Source organism: Lotus japonicus, chromosome 3 (genome assembly GCF_012489685.1).
Source record: "Lotus japonicus ecotype B-129 chromosome 3, LjGifu_v1.2".
In the NCBI taxonomy this organism is placed as follows: Eukaryota; Viridiplantae; Streptophyta; class Magnoliopsida; order Fabales; family Fabaceae; genus Lotus; species Lotus japonicus.
The window spans coordinates 38,836,170-38,853,478 of record NC_080043.1 but is presented as its reverse complement, the minus strand read 5'-3'; the positions used below and the strand labels follow the sequence as shown (position 1 = coordinate 38,853,478).

The window sequence follows — 17,309 nt, the reverse complement described above, 5'->3', positions numbered from 1 at the left end:
TGGTCGAAGGTATGGGACTTCGTTGGGCTTTGTCTTTGGCTGTGGACTTGGGGTTTCGAATGATTTGCATGGAAACAAATTGCACCTTTGTTTCTGAGTTGTAAGAAGTGGGATCTCAATGATTCTTACTTGGCCATGGTGGTTAAAGATTTCGTCGTTTGTCTTTTGCTTTTGATTCGATGTCTTTGTCTTTTGTTCTTAGGAGTGGTAACTTTGTAGTTGATCTCTTGGCAAGGAATGACGTCACCTACTCGAATTTAGTGTGGGTGAAGGAAGTTCCGCCAGAGATGTTTTCTGCTATAATCTCTGATGTAATGACGTTTTTGCTTTCCATTTAATTTAATCTGAGCTCACTTTTAAAAAAAAGGAGAAAGTTTCAAGTCTCTCAAGTTACTTTTTTTTTTTTTTTTGGGCAAATCTCAAGTTACTTTTTAACCTCCATTTCTCTTTTAATCTTCTAAAATATTTGGGCCTAGCCCATATCTTTATCAAACGTGAAGTTGAACAACCCAAAGCCCAAACGTGAAAAGGATAGGGACTCCCTCAGCGTGATCACCAAGCTAAGAAGATCAACATTCATTCATTCATTTCTCTTCTAACGAAAACCCTAGACCCAAACAACAAGAAGAAGAAGAAGAAAGTACTCACCAACACAGAAGAGAAAAGATGTCAGGAGCAGGAGGACCCGTTTCACAGGACTGGGAACCCGTTGTCCTCCGCAAGAAGGCTCCCACCGCCGCTGCCAGGAAAGATGACAAGGCTGTCAACGCCGCTCGCCGCGCCGGAGCTGACATCGAAACCGTCAGGAAACGTTAGACCCTTCCCCTTCCTCATCTTGAGATCTGTAACCCTAGATTTACTTTGATTTCGATTGTTTCATTCCACGTGAAATTTGTTGTTACTTTTCTTATCTTAATCTATATATGTATACAAATAGAATGATTGATTTGTTCATGGAGCTTTGTTGTGATTCTTGATTAGAATTTTGGTTCAGCAGCTGATAGTCATGGTTTTTATTATTTATCCAGACTATGGAGCTTTCATTTCTATTGTTGATTATTGATTATTATCATCAGTCGATATTATCTGTTTAAATTTGATTTGGGACTATGGGTTATGGGATTCAGACTTCTTTTTACTACAAATGATTGTGCGTTTTAAGTGGTTTTCGCAATTTCAGAAGTGGTATTTTCTTCTGGGTTGATCTTTAGGGTTGTTTGGATAGATTTTTCAGAGTTTATTTAAGGATATAACTACATGTGAATCGGTGTTAGTTAAACTTTTGAAAATATTTACAAGAAGCTTACAAGGTCTTTGGAACTTCAGCTCATGAACTAGCTTTTTTGACTCAAGTTGTCATGTAATTCGTGTTTGTTGAATTATCACTTAATTGAGCTGATGCCCTTATTCTGGGATACTTATTTCGTATAGGGTGGTTGAATGTTTCCACTCTTTCATCTTGATTGGCTTCTTTTTATTTGGCTGGTCGTATTGCTGATTGTTAAGTTGTTCTGTGCAGATAATGCTGGGACAAACAAAGCTGCTTCAAGTGGCACTTCACTGAACACTAAGAGGCTGGATGAGGATACAGAGAATTTAACTCGTGAGTGTGCTTATATACAATCAACTGTTTCATGATTTTACATTTTCTGCCATGGAAAGAACCTAATTGCATTTATTTAGTGGATTCAACAGTAAATTATTTGTTTGGGCAGTTTTTGGTTGGTGGTATGCTAGCTCATACCTTCAATGCTGGAATTCAACAGTAAATTATTTGTTTGGGCAGTTTTTGGTTGGTGGTATGCTAGCTCATACCTTCAATGCTGGAATTATATTTCTGATGTTTCCCTGAATAGATTAGCTATGTACTTGGTTGAACTGTTGAGGCACTTTAGTTGAGAGCTGGCAGTATCACTTCATCACTATCAGGCTTACATGTAAATGTACTCTCTACCCTAGTACCACTAGGTGCTAACTTCTGGTATATCATAAGCACGTGTTTTAGAAGTGTTACATAAATAATGGGGGACATTCATATTATGTTACTAGCTTGGGCTTACTGTGGTTATTATAACTTGTAGTTTTCTGGAATATTCTTTTATTAGCTTGGGGTTATTTTGCTAGATTTAGGAATTTTGTGAGTGATATAAGTTATAACTACTACATAATTTCTGGGAATTTCATATTCTTTTATTAGCTTGGGTTTACTGTAGATATCTGTACTATTTTTTTTTTTGTTTGTTTTCATCTATCGAACCTGTTATACAAATTTATGCTTTTTCCTTCTAAGCACAATGCAAAAAATGTCTGCATAGCTTGGGCATGGCAATGCAAATGTACTATGTTCTAGTGTGGTTCAATTTCTGATAATTGGTGGAAATGAGGATATACTCATAATTTATGTCTTTTGTGATATTAGTCCCCCACTAGCAACTATTTTCTTTGAATTTGATAACTATCATATGGCCTGATATTTTCTTAGAAGTTAAATGGTAATGTCATCTTAGCACTGTGATTATAAAACTGACTCCTCATCTACAATGTGCTATCTGTTTTCTTCTATTTACCTGGTGATCAGCAATCAAAGCCTATTATTATTGTTGTTGTTGTATCCGTTGTTGTTTCTCTTGGATCTATGAGTGTCAAACATGGTTGAACTGAATAACACATTATTCAATTTGGAACACTGCTGTAATATGTGGTGGTTTTTTTGTTGTTGGTCCTGCCTTGTTTTATTCTTTGAACATTAACTCTTGTGTGCTAACTGAACTCAACTTGTGTGCACAGATGATCGTGTGCCAACTGAACTCAAGAAAGCTATAATGCAAGCCCGGATGGATAAGAAATTAACTCAGGCTCAACTTGCTCAGGTATTGCTAACCCCTTCTCTCTAACATATTTTGTGTCTATGTTCATTGTCTGTAATTTGTGATTGCAGTCATGATTGCATGCATATATTTTGTGTCTTCATGTTCATTATTTGTAATCTGGTATTGTTGATAACAAGCTTGATTGCTTGTAGATAATCAATGAGAAGCCTCAAGTGATCCAGGAGTATGAGTCAGGGAAAGCGATTCCAAACCAGCAGATTATTGGCAAATTGGAGAGAGCCCTTGGTGCCAAACTGCGTGGCAAGAAATGAGGAACCAAATCTGATGGCTGTTTATGTAGTCAGTTTTTTATCTCGCTGTCCAAGATGGTTGCGTTTGCATGTTGCAACCGGAGGCTTTAACATGTTCAGACATAATGATGTATTTACTAAATATTACCATACGAAACACAAGCTGTGGTAACTATCACCGACTACCTTCCATCCATGTCTGTTAAATAACAAAGTTAGCTTTGTCACAGATTAGCGTATTTTAATGCATTTCTTGCAAATTTCCTACATATAGCATATTGTTTTTTTGTAAATAAAGATGTGTTTTCAGCATAAATTATTGACATAAAAATTTGGAAAGCTTTACTGGGAGATGATGCTGTTTAGACCATGATTTAGTGTTTGATTAAAAGTTGAAAGAAAGCAAAAATACATTCTCTCCATCCATCTGTTTAGTTCTATTGGGTTAAAGGATGAGTTAGAACTTAGAACATATAACATGGAATCAAAAGAATGCGACAGAGACGATGGGGTGAATTAATTCCATTGCTCGTGTTCTGGAACTATTGGTTAAATATTGTCAAATATGCATCCAAAACTAGCAATTCTGATTGTTGAGTTCAAAATTCAGGAGTCAAGGGCTCGAGGAATGGTGAATGCTGCAGTACAATACTGATATAGGTTGTCTTGAAGTTGAACTACGGGTTCATTTGTAAGAATTATGATTCATTCAAGCTTTTGCTTCATTTACACCTCACTCACCCCACTTTCTATCTATTAAAAAAATCCAAAACCTTCTCTCTTCCCTCTCGTTTGTTGTCATCGGCGATTGTTGTCGTGGTATTGTTTTGCACCATACAAGATCCACTCGCCTGATGCACCGTGGAGTCCACCCTCAAGGAATTAGGGATGCCAAAATGAGAAAGATGAACTATCAAGGAGTACAAGTGTACAACAACGAAAGAAATTAGAGGCATAATGTTCATTAAACCACTCATTTAGTAAGCAGTAACAATTGAATGACTATTTTCTCACCAATTGCAGTGCTCAATATTGCTCATCCCAATTATGAAGCTTAAATAGCTAGTCAATGGAACTAGTAAGCAGTGAAAAAAAAAACTGACCACATTCTCATAAATTACGCAGAACTGGGTCTGCGTATACATAGTCCTCCATTTTTCTTCCAAACTGAGCACACTTTCATACACCATCATTTTTATTAATACTTCAAGAAATTCAGTTAATTTTTTACTCCAATCTAGTAACTCCAAAAAAATGTCCCATGAATACGGGTTGTAGTGATTAAAATTTGATTGTTTTAACCTTAAGTTGAAAGTTCAATCTTAGGAGGTTCACCTCTGAGAGACCTATACATTCACAATTCTCAAGTCGGAATTATGAGAGTAATCTAGTTCGCCGAACCTCACAAATAATCCATACTTTCATATTTGACTGAAATTTTTTTTTTGGTCAATGTGAAATAGTTTTTAAGATCCATAATTATTTATTTATTTAATTTTTATTTTGATCACCAGGCACATTTGAATATCAGTTTCGCAGACATAAGCTTGTTCCATCAGTTATTCTTTCCCAAAGCAACTACACTCACTCATTTCAATAGTCTCAATTTCTTTTAATGTGTATTTAGATTTCTATTGAATAAAACGTTGTTCGATTAAACTCAATGCTAATAAATCTCATTCCTCTCAAATTAGATTTATATTGATTAAATGGGATAAAAACACACAAAAACAAGCATAATATCAATTGTATTTTTTTTTGCCGCGTTAGAGATGGTCTCACTCATAGGAAAACCCAATCAGACTCATCCATCTGACTCTGAAGTCTGATTATACAAATGGAGTTGGCCTTGTATATCCACATATAACAATGAACATTAACAAAGATTATCTACGGGATTTTGCCGCTCATTCCTGTAAAATCTCAACCCTTTATTTAGTTTTGATGACGAATTAAGATTATTGTATGATTAATACCTGCAAATTGTAATATATGTTTATTGGAATATAGTTAAAAACACATGACATATTTGCTGCTGGAAAAGAGAGGGAGGGAGGAAAGATTCAACTAGAGGGGATCCAATTCCAAGTACTAGTGACTAGGACACAAAACAACAGATTTTGTCCTTTTGTATTCCGAAATTATTATTGTGAGACTACTATCTGCTATCCCAGTCCAATCAGACATGACAAACGTGCAGGCGTCGGTGTTTCTTTGCATTCCCATGTCCCTCAACTTTCACCTATTTTCTCTTTTCAACCTTCAATCATACTTGTGATATTTGTTATTTTATTTGGACGTGCAGGGGCGGAGCCACATGGGTGGCTTACCGGTGCTCCGCGCCCCCGAGTCTTTTCATTATTCATTTCTATACTATGTATATTTTTTCTTCTAGCACCGATAAAAATTAATATAATTTTCAACGTAGAATAGATTATGTAATGGGTTTGAATCTTTCTGGCTCCATTTTTTTCATTTTTAGACCGAAAAAGCTATAAAAATGGATAAATGCTAGGACTAGGAATTGAACCTCCTACTCCAAAGCTAAAAGTTTCATAGGCATGTTTTCCACTATGCTGGAAGAAGTTTATCCTTATATTTGAAAATTTTATATATTTATATATTTATACACAAACATAATATCATAATTGGTCACTTTCTCATCTCAATTCATTTACACATATCTTTTTTTAAAGGATACTAACCACTGACCACTAACATTTGCCTATAAAAAAACATATCGAATCATTTAGATTATTGTTTGATAAATTTATATTTAATAAAATGAAGTTTGATAAAATAAAGGATAAAAAATTAAATTTGTATAGATATTATATGTAAAAGTAAATTTAAAAATAAAGATTTTTTAGATATAAGAAAAAAAATTAATTTTTTATTTGATATTTAACCACCCCGGTGTCAAAATCCTGGCTCCGCCCCTGTAGACGTGGCTATGGTTATATTGATAGAAATCTTTTAGAAATACTAAATTAAAAGGATTAAATAGTAATCCTTAGAAAATTTAATTGGTTATCGAATCTTTGAATGAGGTGGTTCACGGATTAATAGTTCAAGCGTAGTTGAATTATGCATGGTTGAACGTGAACCGATAACAATTGAATATACTTTTTTACATTTTCTAATATATTAAAATTTTATTAACATAAAAGGTATGAAATTAAGTTAAATGAATTTAAATCACCAATGAGATTTATCTTCATTGCACTGAGACCTCTCATTTTATTATTTAAACATGTACTAATGACCCTTATTTTATTGGGACATTTTTTTTTGTAAGTATAGGGTCTGTTTGATATGTTGTATAGTATAAGACCTGATAATATTATGTCTAGTAGTATTAGGCCTGATAAAATTAGACCTGATACAACGTTTGGTAACACACTATATAATTTACAATTTCGTTTAAATTAATATAAACTTATGTTTTGTGAAATATTGAATAATGCTATGAATTATAAAAATGAAGACGATGTTAGTAGGTGGTAAAGATGGCGGTGGCGGCCAAGGTGGTTGAGATAATGGCGGTGGAGGTGATGGAGGATGGTGGTGGCTATAGAGGTGGCAGCGGTGATGCTGAGTGGTAGTTAGGGTGGTGGCAGCGACGATGTTAGTGGCAGTGGAGGGAGGTGGTGGTGGTGGCGATGGTGGAGGGTTGTGGTCGCGATAGTGGTTTAGGTGGTGGCGGAAGTGGTGTTGGAAGTGATTGTGATGATGGTGGTGGCAATGGCATGGGTGGTGGTGGTGGTGGCAGCGACGGAGAAAGGTGGTTGTGGCGGTAGTGGTGGTGCTGAGTCATAGCGATATATAGTGGTAGCAGCGATGACAATGACAATTGAGGTGGTGAAGGTGGTGGTGGTGGTGGAAGGTGATGGTGATGATGGTGGTGGCAGTGGCGATAGCGATGACGACAATGATGGTGGTGGCAGTGGTGGTGGTGGCGGCGGTGGTGGTGGAGGGCGGTGGTGGAGAGTAGTGGTAGCAATGGTGGAGGGTGGTGTGGTGGTGATGGTGGATGATTGTGGTTGTGACTTATACATCACACTCTTATCATGTCTTATTCATCATCTATAAAGTAGATTAAATAATCCATCATTTTAATGTATTAGAGGGGATTGGTGTATAAGTTTATACAATACAATGTTAACACCAAACAATTGATAAATTCATAATATATTGTATAAACTTATATTATAATGTCTAGTATAATGTGCCAAACGATCCCTTATTTTATTGGGACATTACATTCGTTGAGGTTTTAAATTTTTGCAATGCTCCCTTTACTAGATTTAACTTTTCTCGTGACTTTTATTTTTCCTATGTAAAAGTTGCAAAATCATATTCTTTAAAGTTGTACGAAGTATATGGAAAAATTTAACATGCACAAGTAAAACCTTGTGTAAGGTTACACCAGGCCATTTTGACCCACTATAACAGGTTTTTAAAAAAAAATTAAAATATATATTTTCTTAATTAAACATTTACCTTTAATTAATTAAAAAAAAGCATTTATCCTTAATCTGAACCTCTTCCTCTTCTCTCTCCCCCTTCATCTCCTCTCTCTCTCCACCTAAGTATTCAAATCCAGATCCACCTTCACCTCCATCACCACCACCTCTCTTCACGCCACCACAACACTTCATCTCATCTCTTCAATCTAAATCAGTGCTTTTGCATTCAAATCCACCCACTGCCATCATCAAAGTTTTGATCTTTTTGCATTCAAGATCCACGCTCACAAACCCCAGATCCAAACCCAAACCCATAAATCATACAGAATCGAAGGGAAGAATCGAACTATTTTGTGGATCTCAGAACCCCCAGCCATCATCACCCTCAACCCAGCACCTCCTTTGCGATCTGGGAAAAAGCTTCAAACTTGGTCGTCGCTGTTACGCTGTGAAGGTTCGAGGGGGAGATTGGAGCGGCCATGGGAGCAGTGGTTCTTGGTTGGTTTCCTGGGTTCGTTTCTAGATCTGGGTTGGGTCGCAGGTGGTGAAAGGCTTGATCTTTCGAGACTAGGTGTTAGGATTATGCTACTTGCTAGTGTGTTTTTTGAAGTCCTGTTTTGTTAGTTTTCTCATATATATATATATATATATGAAGTTTTTATTGGGGCTGTTTCGTTTCTGAACTTCTATAAGGTTTATATATGCCAATTTTTGTTTTGTTTTCATGTGGTTGTTAACAATTTCTCCCTGACTTCTATAGCGTGGCTTCTTGATCTAGAGAATCATTTGTTAGCTATGGATGCTATTAGTGTCGGCTTTCTGTTTCATGTGGGTAATTGCCATGCTTCCTTTTGGTTCAGTAATTGAAGTGGTTTGGGTTTATTTAGTGATGTCATTAGTAGATCTGGATTGGGTGATGCGAATAAATAGAATCAAGATCCTTCTTCTTCCTCCACTGATTTAGTTTTGCACATGTTTGTTGCATGTTTTGTTGCTGGATGAAGATGAGATGAAGAGATGAACACATGTTGCTGAAGAATCATGGGTTTTGGAGCGGTAGTGGTAATGGTTGTAATGGGTTCTGGCTGGGTTTGGGTTCAGTCGATTTAGTCTGGTGAGAAGCAAGAAGAATAGGGGAAATGATTAAATGATGATGAAAAAAATGTTGAAGATGGCAAATTTGGAAGAACATGAATGATGAAGATGAATGTCTGGGTGGAAGATTAAAAGATTTGTGATCTGGGCAAAAGCTTCGAACTTGGCATGGAGGTTGAAGATGATGATGATGGTCAGGGGTTTTGAATCATATTTAGGGTTGGGTGATTTATTGGAGGTTAAGATTTTTCCTTCTTTTTTTTTTACTATGAATAATTAACCTAATTCTTCCTTAACTAATTTACTAATATATATGTTTTTTGATTTTTTTTTAAAACCTGCTAAACCTGCTACCATAGGTCAAAAGTCACTTGTATAACCTTACACAAGCATTCAATTGTGCACCGTAAATTCCTCCGAAGTATATTGCTATATTTGGGTTTGATGAATTAACACATACGAGTAGAGATGAAAATATGCTAGGTTAAGTTAGACATTATTTATATATGTCTGACTCACTAAAAATTCAAAGCATGAGTTTGACTTACTATCTGTCATAAATTTTCTTTTAGACTTGAGCATGAACCTTTTGAAATTCTGGTCTAGCCTAATAGCCTATATAAAAACTTATTTTATAATAAGATATTTGAGTAAACTAATAAGTTTATTTGTGAACATGTCATCAAACTTGCTAATGAGCTAAAATCTATTAAAATCATTATTTCGTTTAAGTCAGAGTAAATAGATCATCAATATCTTTCTAGAGAGGTAACATGGTTAAATCCTTATATAGTCTAACATGTTTTTTTAGAAAGCAAAAGAGAATATATATATATATATATATATATATATATATATATATATATATATATATATATATATCAAGCCAGAAAGAGACAAAAGCTCAACGAAAACAAAGGGGAATGGATGATTAGAGCAACAAAAAGCTAAACATTCCTCAACTAGAAACAACCCCTGAAAGAGCAAAAGCTAGAAAATAAACCAGAAGCGACCTAAGCAACCCAAAAGAAACCAAATCATCCAAATGAACCCAAAACAAGCCACCCAAACACTACTGCCTAAAACTACGAGACCTAATATTCGTCGCAATGCCTTGAAGGGCCTCTTCATCAGAGCAATTATAAGACAAACCAAGTCGAACCCCTATAGCCCAAGCTACTCTCGCCTGCGTCATAACACCTGGAGGTCCCTTAGAGCACTATGAGTAAAAGATCCTCAACTGGTTATCCAAAGTACCCACGACAACCTCCCCGGGGTCAAGAGAGAAGGGAACATCAATCTCCACTGCTGAAGGCGGGTTGTTCCCTTTCCTAGGTCGCCCGCGGGGGCGGGAAGCCTTCATGACAGGGCACCGCCCTTTAATCATCTCTTCCCCTGGTTCAATAACACCAATACAAACAGGATCACCACCGAGACATTTCTTTGGACGACCTCAACGTCTAGGAACCCGCAAGACCACTTCTACACCATCCCGAGAGATCTGTTCAGACTCCTCACAAGGCAAAGGGCTAGAACACCTACCATCAACAATAGAAGAACCAGGAAGGACAACAGAAGGAGAAGACTACCTGGTCAATAAGTGAAAAATACTACTGAACACATTCCCACAAGGAGGGGACCTCTAACCTCCAAGAGCGGTTGAGACCAACAGGGAGGAGATCGACCAAGGTTAGACGACGTTGATCGGAGTAAATCAGGACAGAAACCGTATTCACCTGGGCCAACCAACACTTGGAAAATTCAATCAAGGAACCCGCAGCCTCAGGACGAACACGATACTCGGAAGGACCACCACGCACAAGGTCATGGCAGCAACACCCCGCTCTACCTCCCAACATGTCTTCATCAACCTGAGCCTCGCAACCCTCCAGTCTGGACTCTCCACACCGCCACTCTGGGAACAGATCATCAACCGATAGCTTGTTGGACTCCAACCCATCGTACCTTGCCTCCTCAAGTCGCCACCCAGAAAAAATTTTGGGGAACAGAACCACCTCTGGGAGGCTACCAATCTCCTCGCAGCATCTCCAAGCATATGAAAACATACACTCTTCATCTGCAACAACAATCGTCTGGCGCCGCACACTACTCTTCCCATGTTTAAACATATTAATAAGTAAGTAAATATATAATTTTAGGATATTATTATACAAATCTAACGTAAAAATAATACCAATAATAAAATAATTTTATGTTAATTATATTTACTTAAATAGGCTGACCTATTAGGTTTATAAGGTTTTTTTAGTGACCTAAATCTGACCTTTTTAACTAAATAGGCTTTGAACAAAGCTTTGCCCTTGTCTATTTATTAACTTGGTTTGGCTTGACCTGGCTTGGGCCTTATGTAGGCTGACGACATGTCCATGTCGGTGGTCATGCCTTATGTATTGCATTTCTTTGGTTCATCTTCATTGTTGTTCATTTTTTTTATGTTGTCTGCATTTTAGCTAATGTATGTGTGTGTCAAGATGTGGGACCAGATGTTGTAACATCGTGCTATGACATTTGTCCCTGTGGATCTGTTGTGTGTTTGGCTGATTTTTTTAGAAGCTTTGGATGGATTTCGTGATAATCAAGTTAGGGTTATTGAAGAAGCTTCTCTGTTCTATCTGGAATATAATATAGTGGAATCAAATCTGTTGAAGAGGATTTGATTTGGTTTAAATTGTGAAAGTTGTTATCTTTTGTTCAAATCTTATCAAATAAGATTTGTTACTGGTTTAAAAGATTTATTCCAGATCTGTTTTGTGGACTCTATTTTCGTGCAAGCCCATTGAAGATCAAGACCTGAAGAATGGCTATTTAAGGAGGCTTAACCTTAGTTGCAAAGCGTGCGTTGGGCACCCAAGGATTGTGCTTTTAGGGTTTTGTTTTGTGAGTCCTTGTTCTGTTATTTTGTACACCTCTCTACTGCCTCCATTGATAATCATATGACTTAAAGTTGGTTTGTTTATTTGAGTTGTAATCTCTTCAAATGTGTTTGATCTTGAGATCATCTTTGCTCTTGTTGTGAGTTGTAAGGGATCGGTCACTGTGGCAGTGATCATTAGGAGTTAGGGGAAGTTTCCTTGTAGCTTAGAGGGAAGGGCTAAGCTAGATTCACTACTTGTAATAGTGGTAAACATTGAAGAGGCTCTATACTAAGGGGGAGTAACTTAGGTATAGGAGGGACTTTCGTGTATGACCTGAGAGCTATTACTAAGATAGTGAATTGACTCCTGGATTGGTATCCTCCAGACATAGGTGTTTTGACACTGAACTGGGTTAACAATTCTCTGTGTTTTTTGGTGATTTATTGTTACTACTGTGTTGTTTCTACTGTATTAAACGTTGTGGCTTAATTTCTGTACTGTTGTGCAATTGTCGAACCGATTGTCCCAACATCGCGTTCGACATCTGTCTTGTGCACGAACCAGAATTTCATTCATCCTCTCAATTGGAATTATTTTTACCATGTTAAGTTTCCTTGTTTAATAATTAAAGAAATAAAATAAAATCAATTGTTAGATAGGGAAACTTGACATGATCAATTTATTTTTTTACAATTAAGTGGATCCTGGTTCGACATTAATATAAGATACTTATAACACATTGTCATGTATTAGGGTTCTCCCCACTACTTAACATGGAAACTAATAAAAGAGACTACAACTCGTGATTTAGAATATAAAGGGAACTACAACCAATGATCTGGATTTTAAGGGGACTAAAGTTGATAATTTTTTTTACAGGAAGTAAAAGTGACAACCCCATATATTATTGGTACCCAAAAGTTTTTTTTTTTTAAATCGACGTTAGCATCCTAGTTATTAGTTAGCAACCACACCAGCAATCATGTGAGGTCCCCAACGTGACATTGTTGATTAGGATGAAAGTTGACCATACAAACACTTTATTTTAAAGCAGAAGTATAATATATTGAAGAATAGTCAAAATTACAAAGCTCAACTTCGAAAGGAAACAAACCCTAAACGAATCCAAATTTAGAAAAACTGACCCCTCAAAATGCTTACAAAGGAACAAACCAACAAGCCCCATGAACACCACTATAGACAAGCCCCCACACACACACAGATCAAAGATAACAGCCACAAAACCTAAAGAACCCAAACCAAACAACCTAGAACAAGAAAAAGGACATCCATAAAGAACCTCTGTAGAAAGGACCAAGATCAGCAGCAAAAAAAGGAGAAACCACAACTATTTTGATGCTCTGCGGGCACCAATCTAGGCAGTTATCTAGTTCGGACCAGCCTCATCTGTACAATCGTAACTCATACCCATATATTTCTCAGAAAAATGACATTCCTCGCTCTAGTCACAACACCATAAGGCTCTGAAAACTCCATCAGTAAAACCATCAATTGGTTCCCTTCATTTGCATCCAATGAACCCGAGCCCTCAACTAACGAAGAATCACGAACACCTCCTAAAAGATCCTTCTTCTTCCAACCACTCTTTTGATACTTCTTTTGTCTTCCCCTAGGTCTCGAACATGTAGTCCTAATGCCAATTGCAATAAATGACTCCACCTGAGACATGCACCCTATGTTTAGCTTCTTTGGGTGACCACACCCTCTCTTTGGAACCCCTTTGTTATCCATACCCAAAGGGAAAAGTGCCACCTCGGGCTCACTGACTTGACTCTCGCCCGTCAACAAGAAATTCTTCTCATTGGTACAAGACAAAGCCTCAACGACAATCTTGCCAAAGAACAAAATAAGATTTGCCACCCAATGATCCTTCAAACATAACGAAGGAAACCCAAAGCTGGTATATATTTAAGAAGGTTGAAGATGCCAGGATCCACAAACAAAGAAACACCACATATTTCCTCAAGCCCTACCCCCATCAAAAGAAGCATCACAAGAACCAAGACCTTCCCCAACATCCCCAAAATTTCCACCACCCCTCACGAAAACATCAGAAAAGAACACAAGAATCATAAGACTCGAGAACCACAACCAACGATCTCAACCTCAGGACAAATGAGCCACTTACCAACCCCAACTAAGAGACGTCAAGGGCGAAATCTTGCCATCCAAAAGAAGAAATCTCTAGGAACAAAACCTCCATTGGAGTCCTAGAGCTCAAATCATAGGACTTAGGAGCAAGCTTGACCACGAACCCAACATTCCTCACCCTACAAGAATGAGAACACTCGTTTCCTCTTTGACTCCCCCATCAGTACATTGCGAAAGGAAAGGTAGAATTGTGCGAAATCGCTTCTTTTCCCTACTTACCCCTTGAAACATAACAACTTTAATTCATTGTCAGCCATACAAACATTTAACGTGCTTCCACTAATGATATTGATTAAAATAACAAAAATTACATGAACTTACTTTAAAAATGAATGTATTTATAGGTTTTTTTAATGTTAATGTATTTATAGGTATAAGAAACTTCTGTTCCGGCTAGCTGCTAGGCCAAAGGGTTTATATGCACCACAACTAACCCAAAGAGCTTGCAATTAAGCAGGTGTCATAAGGGCGGACTGCATGACCGAGTGAAGGAATGTTACTCAGGCAAGTGTCTGATTGGCCATGCACTAGCCGAGATGCAACAAACAAAGCATGACAATGCTAAATCGGCCATGCGCCCGGAAGCTTCCACTTAAGAATTTTTCATAAACTTGCAGATACATTGAACATAAGAGAAAAGGATGAGAGAGAAAGGGAGGGCGAAAGAGGAACAAAGGGGGGAAGGGGTTCACAATGACGACGAATGAGTTAGGGTGAGCAGGCGGAGGAACACTAGGAAGGGAAAGATCACCTCCTTCTTCTTCACCCACTTCCCGGGAGATTTTCATCCCAAACAAGAGAATGAAATCAAGCTCTAGGTTCGGGTTTGTAAGATACCAGGAGGTGAAGGACCCTGTCCTTCTTTAGAAAAGCTTAGATCAACTCTTTATCGGTGGTAAGAACCTGTTTGTGAACCTCCCACGTTTTGATAAAACGGAGGAGGGAAGGAACAACCTGACACCACAAGTGAGGATGGTGAGGAACGACCATGCGGTTAGACATAAGAGTCAGAAAGAACGCGAGGCACCTGAACAACCTAAGGCTGAACAACCGAAGGTGAATGCTAAGGGAAGGCTGTCCACTGGAAACTCCTATAAGCTCGCCTTGCTAAATGGTTCCCGGCCCGCCACTGCCAGGAATGACACTTCTAAGATGAAGAAACAACACAAAATCTGGAGAAGAAAGGAGGAGTCGACAGAAGCAGCGGTGGAACGTTTCCAGTTTGATGGAGACACAGAGGAATGGCTTCTTCGAAGCTTCATTGGGAAGTTGCGGGATGTTGACAAGATTAAGCAAGTAGGTGAAGGCTTTTTCTTGGAGGGGTTTAAAACCATTCAAATGAGACATCTTGGGGATAAGCTGGTTCTATTGATAGGGGAAGAAGGAACCACTTTGGAAAAGACTCTACAAAGCCTCGGAGCTTGGAAGGATGAAGTTTTTGAGGAAGTAAAACTATGGGATCCTAAACAGATCCCTACCTCGCGGCTGACTTAGGTGAGGTGTGAGGTTATCCCTCTGAATCTGTGGAACGAGAGGTGCTTCTGCTTCCTCATTTCTAAGTTCAGTGAGATGATTGATTTGGATGAGGACACATCTTCCTCCAATAATCTCATTTTCGCCAGAATCCGTGTAAGGACCTCCTCCCTCTTAGCTATCAACCAGTTTAGAAAGATGGCCTGGAAAGGATTCGTGTATGGTATCCGCATATACGAAGAGCACTCACAAAGCCAACTCTGGATTAGAGGAAGTTTCAGATACGCTAGAGTGGAACAATGAGATCCTCGCCGATGAACTGAGGGACGAAACTGACGATTCAGTGGTAGGTGGCGCCACAGGCGGCGCAACGGAGGAGATACCTCAGGGTGCCAAGAAAGTAGGTCTGACTACTTTAACGGCTGGTGAAGGTTGTGTGCCATTAGAGGAAACTGACAAGGGAGACTTGGTTGGTTTTAATGCCAAAGACACGAATGTAGGCCCTGGTCAGCTGCATGGGATCTCTAAGACGTGTCAAAGAGCTCTGATCCTCTCCTGTTTAGCTATCGAGGGACAGAGCCTTGCGGAGACCAAGGTTGGACCTGTCGGGTTTGTGCCTGACACTTGTGTGGACGGAGCACGTGCACTACAAAAAATCAATAGGGGAGATCCTCACTACCCAAGAGAGAAGACATGATCTCCATTCACTTGTGCCCTGATGACCCCGGTTTATATGATGTTTTTATGGTTTTTCCTTGTAGGTTTTGAGTCTTTTTCTTGTGTCTCATGTAGTGTTTCATGCATTCTCATGCATTTTTACTTTTATTTGTGCATTTGTATTAGTTTAGTAATTATGTAGTTTTATAAGGACTTTAGTTGCATTTTAGTATAGTTTTGAGTCTTTTGTTAATTGTCATTAGTTTTGAGTCCCTTGTGCAATTAAATGGTTGGTATTCTTGATATTTTTCCTTGAGCTTTGATGAGAGTAATGAGGCCTGAAACTGAAGAAGAAGGAAGGTCAAGAAGTTTGGTGAATTGAAGGGAGGCTTAAAGAGGCATAAAGAGGAGTTAAAATGAAGATCAAGGGACTTTCCAGCGAGTCTGAGCGCCTAGGCATGCTCCATTGGCGCCTAGGCGCCAATTGCCCTGTTCCAGAAATTGGAATTGGCGCCTAGGCGCTCTGAATTGGCGCTCAGGCGCCAGACTCGTGATTTTGCCTATAAATAGGATTCTAGTCATTTTCTTTGGAAATTTTGGATATCTTTTCATACTTTTGTAAAATTCAGAGTTTGAGGTTCATCTAGGAGAGTGAGAGAAGGCTTCCAAGCTTGTAATTTAGGTTCTTAGACAAGCATGGCTCTTGGCTAAACTCTCTTCTTTTGCTTTGGATTTCTTTGTAAGACTTTTTATATTTGAGTTATAATCTTAAGTTCTTTCACACATGTTCTTCTTCTTTCCTTGAATCCCATTTTCTGAATATCAATCTAAGCTTGTATGCATGCTTGCTTTTTGGTTTTCTATAATCAGAACGGAAGTTTTTTATAGATTAGGGAACCGATTTGGGATTACCCCTTCTATACTTGCTACTAGGAATAGAGGAAGTGTTGGGGTTTGATGGCCGGAATTTGCATGATCTAAAACCTCATATAAATGACTAAGTACACAAGGAATTGGGCTTAGCTTTTAGTATGGGAGAATTGCTTATGTGAGGAAACAATAAGTGAGTAACTAGGCTATATCATCAAGGACAGATCCATGAGAACATGTGCTTAGAATGATTTACTTGAATTGACTAGTTAAACAAGAACCCAAAGCATGTTATTTTCTGAATTGTCTTTTTATTTTTCCTTTTCCTTATTACTACTTCAACATATCTCTTATTCAATAACACAAACCCTCATACTCAAGGCTTAAGCTGAATTTAGTCACTCACAATCCCTGTGGTTCGATATTTAAAACCGGGTGGATTAGTACACTTGCGAATTTACCAACATGCCCCCCTTCACTAAAGGATCATCCAACTGGGCCTTTTGGGCCACAAGATGAGCAAGGCCCAAGGCTCCTCTCTTCTGCTGATTCCTTGTGCAAACAAGCTTCGCCAAG

General features: G+C 38.2%; 1 protein-coding gene across 1 annotated transcript; it reads left to right on the top strand.

The window, feature by feature from the left end:
* The first annotated feature begins 557 nt into the window (after positions 1–557).
* Positions 558–3,350, top strand: LOC130742498 (multiprotein-bridging factor 1a-like). The gene is made up of 4 exons (XM_057594598.1): positions 558–811; positions 1,520–1,603; positions 2,788–2,870; positions 3,023–3,350. The coding sequence occupies exons 1-4, from the start codon at positions 667–669 to the stop codon at positions 3,140–3,142; spliced, it is 432 nt and encodes a 143-aa protein (XP_057450581.1). The 5' UTR covers positions 558–666; the 3' UTR covers positions 3,143–3,350.
* Positions 3,351–17,309: the final 13,959 nt, after the last annotated feature.

Excerpts from the sequence above, each read along its gene's own strand:
- LOC130742498 (XM_057594598.1), top strand. The coding sequence starts at position 667 with ATGTCAGGAGCAGGAGGACCCGTTTCACAGGACTGGGAACCCGTTGTC. Across the intron at positions 812-1,519 it reads CATCGAAACCGTCAGGAAAC|ATAATGCTGGGACAAACAAA; the intron begins GTTAGACCCTTC and ends TGTTCTGTGCAG. Across the intron at positions 2,871-3,022 it reads CTCAGGCTCAACTTGCTCAG|ATAATCAATGAGAAGCCTCA; the intron begins GTATTGCTAACC and ends GATTGCTTGTAG.